The 16,698-nt window shown below is 40.6% G+C and overlaps 1 protein-coding gene across 1 annotated transcript in view; it reads right to left on the bottom strand.

The window, feature by feature from the left end:
- Nucleotides 1-16,698, bottom strand: part of PKDCC (protein kinase domain containing, cytoplasmic) — a 55,841-nt gene that overhangs the window by 565 nt on the left and 38,578 nt on the right. The window contains exon 6 of the mRNA XM_018553481.1: nt 1,866-2,039. Within this exon, the coding sequence (XP_018408983.1) occupies nt 1,866-2,039 (174 nt within the window). The remainder of the gene's footprint in view (nt 1-1,865; nt 2,040-16,698) is intronic.

Genomic DNA, 16,698 nt, shown 5'->3' with positions numbered 1-16,698 from the left:
ATATTCCTGACAAACAGCCCTGATGAAGGGGATATGGTAATTGCCCTGAAACGCGTTGGCTATATACCTCTATGAACTCTGTGATCAAGATTGATCTGCCTGCCTTTTGTCATTGACCCAAGTTGATTGCTCACTAAATTGATATTTAGTTCTATTTTCTCTCTCCTGTTGCACAGTTTACCAGTGTTTACATATACAAGTGTGTTAATGTGTAAGGTGAGCTGCCTGATTTCTTCCCACTACCTGATGGACCTTTGATGTGCCTAATGATATGTTTAGCTCTCATTCTTTAAGTGGCAGTAGCACTTAACGCACGCCTATGTGACTTGCCTTAGCAAGACATCACTTTTACATGCCTCAGATGCACTTTAGTGTGCCCCAAGCACTGTTGGCAGCTTGATCAGGGCCATTGGTTGTTACTCCATGTTTAGACTTATGTGATAAACATTCTACCAGTAGCTGCCTCATTTCCCACCCTCGGCTTATATTCGAGTCAATACTTTTTCCCAGTTTTTTGTGGTAAAATTAGGTACCTCGGCTTATATTCGGGACGGCTTATACTCGAGTATATACGGTATTTATTTATTTATTTATTAATTTATAATGGTATCATTTTCAGCATTCACAGGCCTAGCTCCTGAGATGTCTAGTATATTTAATATCTGGATCATAATGATATGAAACATTTAAAAAAACAATTTTAGTCACCCAATTAAAATTCAAAGCACGTTTTCTGATTTTTGTCTGATTGCTATTTACCAAGCCAGATTCCACACTTCTGTGTACTTCATATATAACAGATTTGTTGTACGGAGGAGCTGAGAACTGCTGGCTGTCTGCTTAGTCTCAATTACACCATCCATCCTTCCTCACTTCCACATTCATTTTGGCCTATCTTTCACTAGAGTGTTGTGTGTTTTTCCTCCCCAGATACTCCTGCCTGATCTAATGACTGTTTTACTGGGCACCATCTGCATCGCTGGATCTAAGTCAGTGACTTATTCAGCAGCAAAAATAATTTCTCACCTCTATATCTGCAGATGGTCCCCTTTTTTTTGTGTCGGAGAGAGGATTCTCTCTAGACTGTGGGCTAATGTTTTTATTTGAAAGAAATAGTAACTGCACACTTATAGTACATGCAGTCAGCAAGTCTCTTGTTACTACAGATAACTTTTTTTTATGGCTGTAGTATGTGCCACCCTTCCTGTAACCGGATCTGAGGGTTGGCAATCTGTGTAGCCTCTGAAGGTCTAGCAGTGCTAGGCTTGGGCCTATGTGGTCTGGAAACAAATCTCCACAAGCACCTTCCTGTAACCGTCATTCAACGGACCTCAGGTCATCCTCCTCTGCAAGGTTCTCAGTTTGGGCACCAGCCTACTTCAGGGGTTTGGAAGCAGGGGCAATTACAAACCAGGCCCCTGAGTATTGTTCACAACAACAACAAGAGAAGAACTGTCTCAGAGTGCAGTATGACTCTGATTGCTACAGACAGCACAGACTATCTTTGACAATACTTGCCTCATCTTAATTAAGGGATTAAATATTTATTATACCAAAAAAATCAAAAGTTAGTCTTCTAACTGGCTATATAAATAGTAACCTAGCATTAACCATTATTGCATTAGGAAATTAAGTAGGAATATGCATGGTTGCTAAGTCCATACATACCAATCAAAGTTCATTTCTCTTGCATTCGGAAATGAAGCAGGAAAATGCATGGTTGCTATGCCCATATACTGTATACCAACCAAGTACATCTCTCTTGCAATGGGGAATGAAGGAGGGTCATGCATGTTTGCTATGGGCCACAACCTCACTTATACCACAGTTTTCTTTGCATTCTTTACATAGAAAGTGTGAATTACCTGTCCATGTTGTCTGATTGGTCCAGACAAAGGCCTTGCACTGGGAATGGCTTTCACAAATGTCTATTGCTTCACTTAGATCAAACACAGAGAGGAGACATCCATCGTGATGATATGATGGCCAACATCTGTAGTCATCTTCTACTATAGAAACATCTTCTACCCGACTGTACTCTGAAACAAATCAAATACGAAATGTTAAAGGCACTCTGATCTCAAAGGTTTCTGTAAATAGACCCTGTCCGGTCTGTAAGCAAGTCAAAAGGCTAGTTCCCTGCAAGAAAAGAGTTAGCTAACTTTCATTCCAGCATTGCATCTTTTTGACATTGGACACTTCTGGGAGTGTTGGATGCCTGTGTTTCACACCATGCTGTGCCTCTATCCTCTAACCCCTATATCAATGCTGAGTCCTGTAGTGACATAGGGATCAGAGGAAGGGACCTGTATTTGGCAGGGAACAAAGATATCCCAAACTGCTGGAAGTATTCATCTAACACTCCTAGAAGTGTTGAATATTAATACAAAAAAGAGGCTGCAGTGCTGGAATGGAGGGGAGGAAGGAGTCATGGGTCAACAGAGAACATACTATATCTTCTCTTGCAGAGAACTGGCGTTTTGATCCATAACACATGGAATAGAATTGCGCATCTTGAGCAATATTTATTTCTGTGTTACACATTTAAAAACAATATTTACAGTGACCCGATATATTCATTTTTAAACAGTTCACTTGATATAACAATTGCTTTACACTAAACAGCATACACCAGGAATAATCCCTTTGCAACTTTGAAATAAAACAGGCAGAGTAAACGTTATCTATGTGGGGAAAAAAAACTAACAATATGAATTTCAAGCCAAAGTAACAACATGAACAAAGTTTAAATACTTCCTTGTTCAAAGCGGGAGACCCCCGGAGCGCCCGGGAGAGTTTGCTGTCTGGAGATCAGTGTCCCTGGTTAGCTGGTAACCAGGGACGCTGATCTCTCTGCAAGTGACCGGAGCCAGCTGTAAGATCACGGCTGGCTCCGCCCAGCTGTCAGAAGCAGGCCGCTCGGCCAGCTTCGGCTTTCAGCGTGGCTCAGCCGAGCCGAGGCATATGCCTTCGCCTCGACTGAGACGCTCGGCTAAGTTCGGGAGCTGTACGGGCTATTGTGAATAGCCCGTACAGCAGCCCTTCGGTTCTACTGAACCAAAGGGGTCCTGGGGCCGAAGCTAGCCGAAGGATCGGCCGAAGCTATGGCTAGATCCTTCGGCTGCTTCGTGAATAGACCCCAAAGAGATGCTAGAAGATAGGTGAAAACCCTGCTGGCTCAATATGAGAATACAAAATGTTCATATTTAATCATTTACATTTTCCCCAATAAAAATATATAGTGGGCACCATCATAAACAAAAGATTAACAAAACCACTAAGCAATCCCTTATTATCTGTAGCTTTGGAAGTGACTTAGTTAGCTCTTCTCAAAGTTATCACCTCTGCTTGGAAACATAAGATGTTTTAAATCTTATAGTTGCCCTTGACTGAACTGATTGCTTACAGCCCTGTGACAGATTCTAGAAAAGGTTAAATATCTCCCCCCTTAGATACTAAGGTCTCAGGAAGCTGGGTGAGCCAGGTCACTGAACCGTCAGGATTCATAGTGTAAACATTCTTAAATGGCAAGAAGAGCATATTGGGGTAAATGATAGCATGAAAACCCAAATACTGCAGGAACTGGCACTTGTATCTGCGATTGGAACCTGGTTCTGTAGATCTGTTGCTGAAGTAGAAAATTCCCTTAATAACAACATGCCCGGAGTAATGAGGAGTTGATTTACTAAAGGAATGTTGACGTTCAAGTGTATGTTCACTTAGCTTAGTTAAGAAAGTGAAGCTTTCTTTATGTGCAATTTCCTTTCCATTGCACATGATTGGGTAATCGGTGTTAAAACAGCTTCATCTTATTTACTAAGATAGTCAACCTATGCTTTGGAAAGTGAACAGCCACTATACCTTTAGTATATCAACTTCATTTTCTCAATCCTCATAACTAACGACCACATCCAAACTTTTCAAAGTACATAAAATCTAACTAGCTTCAGAAAGTAACTCTTGTTCACACTTGAGCTGAGTGTCTTTGGGTGTGTTACTTTATTTTTTATCTTAGCCAATGCAAACCTGTTACTTGAAAAAAAAAAAAACGCTTGAAAAACACTTGTTCAAGGAACTCTCACTGAAGTCTATTGGGACCAACATGTTTGACTCTGCCCCAAAACAAAGTTATGTACTTTTTTTTAGCAACAATTGTTTTGCTATATGCGACAGAACACTTAGGTGTGAACAGGAACCATTGAAAACAATGCAATTCCTTCTGTCGAGCGGTGTGGCGCTTAGGCAATCGAGCTACAAAATGCTCCAATGTGAATGGGTCCTTAGTAAGATACATTAGTAGCAGCATTCAAAGAAGGAAAATCTGAGTTCAGAATTGCAACATAATCACGGATATTTTATCGAGAAATTTATTTTTTCTTACAACATTTTGTGTTTGCAGAGCAGATCTGGATGCGTCATTCTATAACTACAGGCAAAAAGTAATTGGCTAGTGCACATATGTTTGCTGGGAGGCCTTCTAATTCCTCGGACATGTATAATAAGTTAACACATGCTGTAAATCATGCAAAGTGCTGACAATTGCACTAGATATCATAGGATTTGATAACAGCAGCCCCATGGCAAATAATGTGATAATTTGTTTTTCCTAGTTTCAGTCGATAAGCGTGTTCCCTATGACACTTGATAAAGGAAAAAAATGAATGAGTACATTGAGCATTGCCGTTATTAAGTAATCAGTCATCTGACTCATTTTCCCAGTGTCAATGTTTCACCTGATTGCCACCTGATTGTCCTCCATTCACAACTAAAAATTCAAATCTAAACGCTATATGATTGCCATTTTTAAAATAAATGACTGTTTTCACCTTTTTCCATGCTATATTTTTTTGTATATCAGTGTTGCCTTTTTCTGCCACTCACCATGGGTTTTCATGCTATCATTTACCCCTGAACATCGTTGCTCAGAACCAGCTTCGTGATGTGACATAAGTGGACCATGTCAACAGAATTTATGTCAGTATGACACCCTTGTTGTCTTCATTAGGGGAGGAATGTGACGGGGTGACAATGTAGGAGTACAACTGAAAGACAGTTGTTACCCTATAATAGGAAAAGTCTGAACATGGACTGTCATGGAAGTATTACCAGGTATTGTTTTAATGAAACAAATTCCAAAACAACTTTTATTTAGTATTGATATTTGTATAGCTCCAACAATTTACACAGAGCTTTACATACTATACATTCATATTAGTCCCTACCCTCAAGGAGCTTATTAGTAAACTAGCATTGTACCCGCCCTCTGCTGAAGTTCCCCATCAGGCCCATCAGCAGAGGGCAGGTACAATGCTAGTTTACTATTGGCTATTGCAAATTGAAATAGCCAATAGTAATGTCCCAATGCTTTTCAATGGGAAAAAATTTTTTTTTTCCCCTAGGCGGCATTCGGCTATTCACTCACTGCTGTTCGGGATCTTTAAGAATAGCCCGAACAGCAGTCAGAAGCCTGCCGGGGGTTCGGCTCAGCCGATCCAGATGTTGGATCGGCTGAGTCGAACTCCTTCTGCACTTCGGGTCGGCCGAACATTCCTAAGCATGTTCGGCCGACCCGAAGCCACACGAAGCAAGCCGATGTACGGCTGATTTCAGCCGATGTACGGCTGATTTCAGCCGATGTACGGCTGATTTCAGCCGATGTACGGCTGATTTCAGCCGATGTACGGCTGAAATTAGCCGTACCAGCCTGAAGTGAATAGCCGAACAGTGTTCGCCTCACTTCACTAAAGATCGGTCATTCACTCGGCTGCCCTCGGCAGCTTCGTGAATAGATCCCTAAGGTCCATATCTCACATGCACACACATATTAGGGCCGATTTAGACAGGAGTCAATGAACCTTCCAGCATGTCTTTGGAGTGTGGAAAGAAAACGGATACCTGGGGGAAACCCATGTAAGCACAGGAAGAACATGCAAAATCCATGCAGATAGATGTCATGACCAGGATGCGAGCCAGGGATCCCCAGTGCTGCAAAGCTAATCACTAAGCCACTGTGCTTACATTAGATTACCATTTTATAGTTTACACAAAATGTTAGTGATTGGCGTTAAATTTACATTAAACCTTGGGGGGGGGGGGAAATGTGGGGACATGCAGGCTTGACTCAGCTATATCTTTCATATCAGAAGATTCTTTTGTAAATGCTCATTTAGATTGGCCCAATATGCATTTTTATCCCCATGGATGAGCAAGGTGGATCAATGAATATACACACCTGGCTCTGGTTTATCAAGGGGGAAAACAATAGTGATCAGCCAAGAAAATTCAACCTTTATGGATTTTCTTGCACCAATAATTCAGCAATGATGCTGACTGCCACATGTACAGTTCATCTTTAAAGTGAACCTGTACTGCAACAAATATAAATGCTGCCATTGCTAACCTACTTTTGAAAATGCTAGCAGGTTTGGCTGTAAGCAACCCAGAAGCAGCATGCAGATTTGAAAGAAGTCTGCAATACTTGCTTTGACTCAGAAATTAATGAATCCATCGGATAACCATGCCGGCCAGGCAACCAACAGCTTTAGAAGGAGCTCAGCGATGTTTCTGTGACTACTAGTTTACTTTAGTTTAGTTCAGTTTACAAAGAACATGTGACTTTGGCCAATAAGAGCAATGTGACAGGTTACCTTTTTTTAACAACCACCCCTACTGCCTACTAATACTAGTGCTGCAATCGCATGGCACTCTGTACATCTGTCAAAATACTCATTAACACTCTTGAAATAGTAATTCCAGTTATACGGGGCATGTAACCTCCTCCCCTTCATCTCAGGAGGCAGCTAATCCCCAGGCCCAATGCTCTCATGTCGGGGAGGGGAAACAGTCATTAAAGCAGATCTCAGCTTCCCTCCCTGGCTCTGACATCTTCACCTGGTCCTCTTCTTTGTTGGGAATCTTTGGACATCTTGATTGGTTGGGGTGGAATTACATAACTCATGCGTATGCGCATGGGACTCCATTCATTCTAGTACTAAGGTGTGCTGAGAATGCACTGCTCCATATACATTCTAAATAAGGTTGTTTCAGGTAGGTAGGTTTGTTGTATTGCAGAAGAGACATAGCATGTCTCTTCTACTGCCTGCCTGCTCGCATTTATTTTTACCCAGAGTAAGTTCCAACCTAGGGTAAGTTCCAACAACAGACACAGAACTACATAGGGACTACCCCCAGGGCGCCAATAGGTGAACTAGGAGGCTGAACGGATAAGGTGATAGATTCCTCATACCAAAAATTACAGACCAATCAGACCATGTTTAGAACAATATCTATATAAGTAAATAATTTTACTTAAAAATGAATACCACCTTTAAGGAAGAAAAAATGGTAATAGCACTCTCATATAGTCTTAATTCCCTATGACTCTCCCTAATAGATGATGAGAACATGGAAAATGGCACTTTTTTTTCTCGCCCTCCTCTTCTGTACTGACTAATATATTACCAGCCTGCTTTGGCTGCCTTTCAGTCTCAGATGGCTTTAAAAGCCACCCTCTTGTTCTCTGTTCACAGCTCCTCCAAGTTCCTCCAGCCATCACTGAGCTGCCTTTATTGCCCAAACCATCAGTGAATTAATCACTTTTAAATATTACAACTTAGCTCATTTATAAACATGCCATTTAGATGTAATAACTCAGCAGATTCATATTTTGCAATTGTACATAGCATGCAATATGTAAACCACACAGTCATGCTTATACTAAGCTTAAGTAAATAATTATTCCTCAGAGTTATACAGTGCATGTGTTTTTGAAGGGCACAATTTCAATCCAGTGAGATAGATCACACCCGCTTTTCTCTTCCACTCTGTTTCTTTTTCTCTCCCTCTTTTCCTGGCATTTCTTTCTTTATACCAATCTCGGTCATGCACTTTCTTTCTGTGACACTCTCTTCCACTCCTTTTTTTCACTGCCTTCCTCTCCTTCTCTTTTCATATCACCTTTTCTCTCTTCTTTCCTCCCTATCTTTCTTTCTGCCTTTCTGTTGCAATACCTGTTTATCTCTGTCTGCCAATATCTCTTCTCATCTGCTACCCATCTGCCTTTCATCTTCTCTCCTCTGTCTTCTTCTCTACCCTGTCTTCTTCTCACCTCTATTTTCTTCTCTTCTCTATCTTTTTTTCTCCTATATCTTCTTGTCACCTCTATCTTCGCCTCTTCTCTTTTTTTCTCTTTTATGTTCTCTCTTCTGTCTTCTTCGCTCCTCTATTTTCTTCTCTCCCTTGCCTTCTTCACGCCTCTGGCTTCTCTTCTCTGTTTTTTTTTCTTGTTATCTTCTTCTCTCCTCTTTCTTCTGCTCTCCTCTGTCTTCTGCTCTCCTGTGTCTTCTTCTCTCCTCTGCCTTCTGCTCTCTTTTGTCTTCTCTCCTGTGTCTTCTTCTCTCCTGTGTCACCTCTATCTTCTTGTCACCTCTATCTTCCTCTTCTCTTTTATCTTCTTCTCTCCTCTTTCTTCTGCTCTCCTGTGTCTTCTTGTCACCTCTATCTTCTTCTCTTCTCTATCTTTTTTTCTCTTTTATCGTCTCTCCTCTGTTTTCTTCGCTACTCTGTTTTTTTTTTCTCCCTTGTCTTCTTTACGCCTCTATCTATTCTGTCTTTTTTTTTTATCTTCTTTTCTCCTGAGTCTTCTGCTCTCCTCTGTCTTCTTCTCTGCTCTGTCTTCTTCTCTCTTCTATATTATTCTCTCATCAATCCTTTTCCCTCCTCTATCTTTTTCTTCACTCTCACCTTTACCCCCTTTCCTTTTTTTTTTCTCTTTCTTGTGTCTATTTGCCCCTCTTGTACTTTGCTGCATCTGGTAACCCTGGCATAGCCTGTCCCTTTTATAAATATTTCCAAGCAGAAAACCACAGATCTATCTGGTACCTACGTATCTGAGTCCATGCACAGTCAACATTTCTTTTTGTGACTTGTGTGGCCCCTGAAATGTGCTGGCTGTTTTCTACTGTGAACCAATTATATCATTAAAAACTTTGGACTTATGGACATTTTTTGGGCGTTTTCCTTAGACAGTTTATCTTTGCACCTCTCTGTTTAGAAGTCTTCACATCATTGTGGCTTCCACATGCAATTCCAAACATATGCAACTAAAACCTCTTTTTAACCTGAGTACTTAAACAGATTTGTTTTTTTTGCTGGCTAGCTGGAAAGTGTGCTGGGGACCCCTTTTTTTTATTGTTTTGTATACTGCCCTAGCCCATATGCACCTTTCACTTTTGCTAGTTGCAACAGATCAGAGTGGCTGCCCATATTTGCCCACTTTAAATGCAGACTTCAGAGTGATTGATGTCCCTTACATGAAGATAGTCCTCCTTTAAGTCAGAACATTTTTTGCAGTGCTTACAATGGACCTGAAAAGTCTGTACAGGTATAATAGAATTAAAGGAGAACTATGGGGTCAGTGTTTTTCCCCATAGTTCTCTTTAGGGTAACGGGAGGACACAAACTAGCGTCCTCCCGTTACCCTAAGCTCAGTATACCGCGGGCTACAGCTTGCGGTATACTGAGACGCCGCAGCCGGAGCGGATCCCGATGTAGATGACGGGATCCGCCCAGCTGCGTGAGTGACAGCTGGCTCTGCCTATCTAGAGGCAGAGACAGCTGTACCCGCCCCTCCCCCGTCCGTTCCGCCAGTCAGCGCTGGCAGATCGGAGCGGGGAGAGGGGAATCCAGCCCCTCCCCCTGTCACGGCAGAGAGCCGTGACAGGATCGAGAGGTGAGCGAACCTGGTATGTGTTCGCTCACCTCCCGATCTACTGAGCCGACCTGTGACAGTCTCATTGTCACAGGTCGGCTAGAACTATGAGGTGAGTGGAAATCACTCATCTCATAGTTCTCCTTTAATTAGGTCAAGAATGTTAACTACAATCTATTTATTATCTGCCAAAAATGTTTGTTCCTAGCCACTGATCACTGTCAGGGATTAATAGACAGAGCATTGCTAGCTGAAACACATCTTCTTATATGATGGCTTACTGTACAACAAGTCTCTGGTCAATATTTGTGTACTTTTTTCTTGTTATTATTTCCATATTTAGTCATTTGAATCCTTACTTTTTCATTTGGATATTGAGGTTCCACACTGACTAATTGTTGCAATAAAGCACAATGGATTAAACTCTTCTGTCACAGCACACAGAATGATGGCTGAGATTAAGGTTCAGGGCTACTTTTATTTCTCTTGAGTAGGTTCGGGATGTCTGTTTTTGCTTGTTTTGTTCTGCTAGAGGAGCAGCATCTAGGAAATGGCTGTAGATTAGAACAATATTTACCTTATAATTTTGCCCTTAAGGCTTTCCAAATACCATATAATCGTTTGATGCCAATTGAAAACTAATTGAAAACAAAAGTCTCATATATTCAGACCATGAGAGGATATGCAACTTGTTTTCAAACAAGCCTGACCTATGTTATTAGCTATTTTATGACCGCATTTTAATATCATTCAATCCTATATTTTACATATATATAGAAATCATATTATAATATATATAACTGACTGGAAAAGACCAAGTGACCCATCTTGAAGACCTATTTACTATAGTTATTCTTGGTTCTCAGGCTTGATTCAGTTCAGTTACTATAACCTTTGCACTAACTAAATAATTCAACAACATCCTACAAAACTGCAAAATAGCAAGATTTAATAATGATGTCCAGGTTCCATAAACAAGACCTGAGCATCTCGTTATCTGCCCATTTTTGGGGAGGATAAAAAAACCATCTCGTGCTTATGGTGACATCTAAAAATATTTGCTTTGGAAGATAGTTGGTTTTTATCTACACATTTTAATTCCCTTTAATGTCAATGATCATCTGCACGCATGGACATCAGAATGTATATATTTTTTTATCATCATGACACTCTGGTATCTGTCTCTGACAATAAGAGCAATAGTGATTAGCTGCCATCCTGGACATTTGATTCTTCCCCTGAAAATGGTCAGCCTAGAGGTGACTCCAGATGTTACATACTTCCCCCAGACATAACAGAAAAAGATAAGTGAATACAGGAAACCGTGGTGATTCAGCTGAGCGGACACCATAATTCACTCTACTAGGTGGATATTTAGTTCTCCCAGAGATATACATACACTGGTAAAAGTGGTGTAAACAATCACTTACCAGTTCACTTTCCCAACACTCAGAAGGGCTTACCCTAACAAACCTGTGAAGCAGGATGTAGCCCTCCCTTAAAGTATATGAAAAGCCAAATGTTTTTCTAGTTTTGGATTCAGTGGGGAGAGGTTAGCAAACCTGTCAAGATTTATTTTTTTGTCTGTGAAAGGATAATCCAAAATTTTGAGTTGTCAACAGAAAAGATGTAAAGTGGATGTCTACCATTGGGGACACTTGGTGCAATGACAACTGACTTCCCCTCGCTTACTGTTGTGTCTATAGGACAGGAAGTGAAGGTAATTCTACCCAATGGGACACAGATAACAAAAAAATTACTGAGGTTAAACCCTTCTATATTCTATTCAAAACTAAAAAAAAGTTTTGTCTTTAAAACTGCTTAGAGTAGAAGCATCTTGGGGAATGCTCCTGTAATGCTGTCCTAATAAGAAGACACTATACTTGCTTATTTGGCTATTTATATCGTGATGGGGAGGGAGGGAGGAGATTCTCACACTTACTCTCCTTTAATAAATGGACTTGCCAGATAAGCTGAGAAAAGCGATTTACTAGGTAGTAAGGTGGGGATTAGTATGATAGTTCAGGAACCTGCATCTTTAAAAACCAAATCAACATTCGCAGTTCTCGTATTTTTATCCTAACAGGTTCACTTTAAAGAGAAAGTAGTGTTATTGTTGTTTTTATTGTCAATACTTAAATTACATTCACATTTTCACATGCTTCCTCTTTCATATTTATTATTGTTATTGTATTATTATTGTGAATATTATTGTGATTATTATTATATGATTATTTAGAGGTTTTTCTATTAGGCACTTGACGGAGCAAATATTCTAACAACTATTCAGATAAGATATGGGCCACACAGGGAGTAGTGCCAACTCATAGATTTTTATTGCAAGCAGGATCAGTAAAACATAACCACTGTATGGCCCTTGGAGGCAGCAAGCAGAGTCTGAACATGTAATAAATAAATATATTTCTTTCTCTACTTACATAATGAATTGCAAACGATACATGCAATCATTTTTTTTTTAAACATTACCAGACATTTATAAGATTATTTCCATTAACCTGATCTATATTACTTTTATATCTACAATATTTGTGGAAAAAAACCCAAAAAACAATACATTCCCTTTAATCCTTAAGAACTCTTCCAAATCAGCAGACTGACAATATCCTTCTTGCATACTCTATTTGTGATCCCTGTCAATAAGATTGATGTTATCTGTGGGTGGGAAGACCAACTTCCTGCCTGTGAAAAATATAAGATGTACAGCGCTAGGTGATCCCAGCAGCCTTAAGCTGGCCATTCACCTATAGATTATCTGCAGATTTTCTATGGTCAGATGGAAAAAGTGCAACAGATTCCTCCATCTACGCTAAAGTGTGTGGATGGAGGATTCTTCCGCTGGGCCAAGCTTCCTTATCTTGAAATTCGGCCTCGCTGGCTCTCAATATACCTGAACAATCTGATTGCATGCAGGCATTGTTCAGGTATTTTGAGAGCCAGCGGGACGGACTAGCAAAAATACTGAAGATTGGCCCAGTGGGAGACTCCTCCATGCACACAGTTTAGTGTAGATGGATGAATCTGTTGCACTTTTTCCATCTGACCATAGAAAATCTGCAGATAATCTAGAGGAGTGTGGACAGCTTTATGTAGTTTTTGGAAAGAAAAATGTTTCCAGTCACATTGGTTTTCAACAAATCTAACAAAACTGTTTATACTTTCCTAGCTCTCAACAAAACTTTTCTTGCCTTCCCCTCATTAGAAAACGTCGGCCTTCATCTAGATGGGCACAAGGCGGATTCTAAGTAAACGCCATTTGTGTCTGGCTTAGGCCAAGCCCCGGCACTATCTCCCAGCTAATGATCTAGGAGCTTTGTCCCCTAGAAAAAAAAATGAGGCTTATTTAAATGAAGTCAATGGAATTCGAAGTCTCCCAGCAGTAAATCACATCAACAGAAAGGTCAAAGTTCTGGTCAATTTCCAGACTAATGATGTTTAAAACAAATAAATACTTGCCTAATACAAGAAAAGCAGTCATAAATCTAAAAGTTGCATGCATCATCCAGGGAGACCCAAAGTGGCAAAGAATAATAATACGGTGGGAAAAAATATCAAATATAACATTGTTAAGATTTCAATGTAATCATTTGTAACTAATCTCATTTTGGAACATGAGCATTAAAGTGAATTAAAACCCCCAAATATTAAAAAGTCATATATTGCAGTTTGCCAGCCCTTACATGTGGTTTCTGCATTAGTTTTCTTTTTTTAGGCTTCTTTCCCCTTTATTTTCCCCCGGTAATCCTGCCAGTAACATACTCCATGTCTTTAGGTGGCTATACACTTTACAACCATCGCAAGACCTTAGTCTTGCGATGGTTGTAAAGTAATTTTAAAAATGTGCGATCTGCCCATCTTGGACAGGCAGATCGTACTTGTGATCATCGCAAGCCCGCCCCCCTGAGGGTGACAACGCTCATGCACTGCACTATATCTATAGAGGAGGAGTAGTGTACTCATTTGGACTACAAATACTTCCCCCTCTCCTCATCCCCATTACATAGCAAGGAGGAATCATTTTGTAGTTCATAGAAGACAGCTGGGAAAACTGATCCCATTGTTTAAAAAATCAGTGCACAGGAAGTTACAAGGACTCTGGAATTCTACCAGGATCAAATGTATTTTTCTGTGCTTGCAGAAAGTGTACTTAGCCTGAAAAATAAAACAAATGCAGCAACTACACCTAGAGACTGCTAAGCTGAAATATATTACATTAGTGCTCTTGGGTTTAGATATGCTTTAAAAAGCTCCATATTGTTATAACAATTCAAAAGTGGAGATTCAGATGAATGGAAATCCCTGACCGGTTCTCTTTAAACCTTCGCCATAAGGACATTTAACGGATTCTTTAGAAGCGCATACCTCACCCGGCCTGTAGTGTTTTCTTTAATGAGGATTTGTTCCCGGCCCAAAAAAGTCTTGTGACCAGATTTTTCATTGTTTTACATAGCCGGGATTACCTTCAATCTGATTTTAATCACTCTTAATGACCAGTTATTTCAGCCCCAGCAAACCTGACCGCTCTTACTACCAATTTTAGCTACCAGTTGGAAGACGGCCCAAGGTTCCTTTTCAGCTATCACCTGCCGGTACACCCTGGGTCAGTGAACCCCTGGCCGCACTGCATGCCTTTACTAAACAGTTCACACCATCCTCGCCTTTGTGTGAATCAACAGAAACTTTTGAACTTTCCTCGTATAGGTTTATTGGCTGTCTGATATTACACAATAATAATTCCTCGGAATGTTCCATATCTCATACACCTTAGGGTCATTCACACTGGAACACAAAATGAATAGAGTGTTACTACCCCCCAATGCCTTAGAAGTAGGCCCGGCACCAATGATTTTAAGCTTTAAGTGTAGCACACGTCAATGCACACAGCATAAGTATCTGGGCTTTGCTGTGCACTTTTAATTCAGGTGCAGTTCAGCACACTGTAGATGTGGAATAAGTGCAATTGACTTTGCATTGCAATGCACATCTACAATGGGTTACTATACAGACCTGTCCTGGTGCGAATTTGCCCAGTGATACTATAAAAGTTAGTAATCTGTCGCTCTTCCAAGAGCTTGCATGTAATTCTCTCTTTGTTTAGTTCACAATTTGGGAGAGTGAAAACGCATGCCGTAGGCACACTTCCAGAACTTCATTTCCTAAGAGCCCTTTCTCTACGCACTGCGTCTGAGCTAGCTGTTCAGAAATAAGGCAAGAGCATTGTGTTAATGGGAAAAATAAGGTATGCATGTGGAGTGGGACAAAAAGAGGTGGGGATAGGGGAGTTCTGTAGACCGGTAGGTAGGGCTGACAACACTACTTGGGATTTCAGTGCAGAAAAGGCACTGTGCATTGTTATGATTGCCCGTTTGTTGCCCTAATATGGTTAGGGTAGCCCATTTGTTGCCCAGATATTACCATAGCTGGTCATTTGTTGGCCATGTAGTGCCATGGTTGCACATTTGTTGGATACACATTGTCTCAATTGCCAGTTTATTGGCCATTTAATGTCATAATTTGTCCATTTGTTTGCTATGTAGTGTTGTGATTTCCTGTTAGCCCATGTACTGTATATGGGCCTTTAGCCTAAACAGGATGTCAGGAGCACACTGTATGCAATTGGTATTTTTTCATCCTGCAGTAATACTAGCATCATTGTATATGTTCCATCAAAGTGGGTGGGCCTTATATGGGTCATATATGTGTCAGACGGCCTGCTGCACCCACTACCACCCTTTCAGCACAGGGACTGAGCTGTCACTATTTATGATTGGGAGCTGATGCGACGGTTCCCGATCAACCGTTGCGACAGCCAATCACAGAGATCACATGAGTTCAGACTTCTGGTATTAAAATCCCTTTTATGGGCCGCAGTAAGGAGTTAAAGGGATAAACAAGGGAATGTGCATTTGATGGACAAGATGTTTTCATTTTGCCCTGACATGCGATTTAGAAAGGAAGAGATAATAATAAGCTTTCAATGCTTTTCAACAGCAAGATCTCCTTCAAATATCCAAAATTTTCAAAGGAAATCTGATGATCACAGCACTGTCCCCAGGGCCGGCCAGGTAGTTCCGCTCTCTGACTCCACACAGGGAAAAGCTTTGTGCTCCTTCCCATACAGTGCACCGGGCTCGCCCCGAAAACAACGCGAGGAGTACATTATAATTTAAAGCGCAATAAATGTTTTACAACTCCAACATTTTGAAAGCTTAAGGCCTACATTTTTTTGTAACCCGATCAGGGTTCACCTTGTTAAAGCTGGTTTTATGTGAACGCTGGGTTTCACGTGCTGTTTCACTGGATTTGCAGAGTAATTGTTAATATCACTTTTCACACTCGGTGTTGTTCAAAGGAATCTCTCTCTCTCTCTTTTTTTTCTCTATGGAAAACAGCGAGGGTGATGCGTGAAGGGCAACTGCTCCATATGTTCTGCCGCTCGCTCCTCTCCCCCTCCTCGGTGTAACAAGCATTTTATTAAGGATTTGAAACACCGCAGAAGGGGATCATTCAACCGTTCAGAAAGCATGTGTTCTGCTTTACTGCAAACACTTTCATTTCCTAGTTTTACATTTATTATTAGGCAGCATTGATACATTCTGATTTACGCACAGGTATTTACAGGACAGGACGTTGTCTGATTTAACAAAAACATTCGGCTGGAATGAAACTCGCAAACACTGAAGTGGCAGAAATTAGCTCTTTCTCTAAGAGAAGGAAATGCATTTTGTGTCAGAATCATTTTTGTTTTCTTTCATTTTTTGTTTACAAAAGTGCCTACCCAGCTATTGCCATTAAACTACAGAAAACCCTCCTCTATGTTATGGAAATTAGGAAAAAGGGAACTGGTCTATAGTAGTAATGTTGCGTTCCGATATGTCAACATTTATTTTGTTTTTCTTTCACTTTTATTTGTTATATAAAGTGCCTAGACAGACTACCCAGATTTTAATCTACAGAAAACCTCCCTCTGT

This window comes from Nanorana parkeri, unplaced genomic scaffold, assembly GCF_000935625.1.
Source record: "Nanorana parkeri isolate BGI_ZX_2015 unplaced genomic scaffold, ASM93562v1 scaffold1, whole genome shotgun sequence".
Lineage (NCBI taxonomy): Eukaryota > Metazoa > Chordata > Amphibia > Anura > Dicroglossidae > Nanorana > Nanorana parkeri.
Note: the sequence above shows the minus strand (reverse complement) of the source record. Positions and strands in the feature narration are given on the sequence as shown.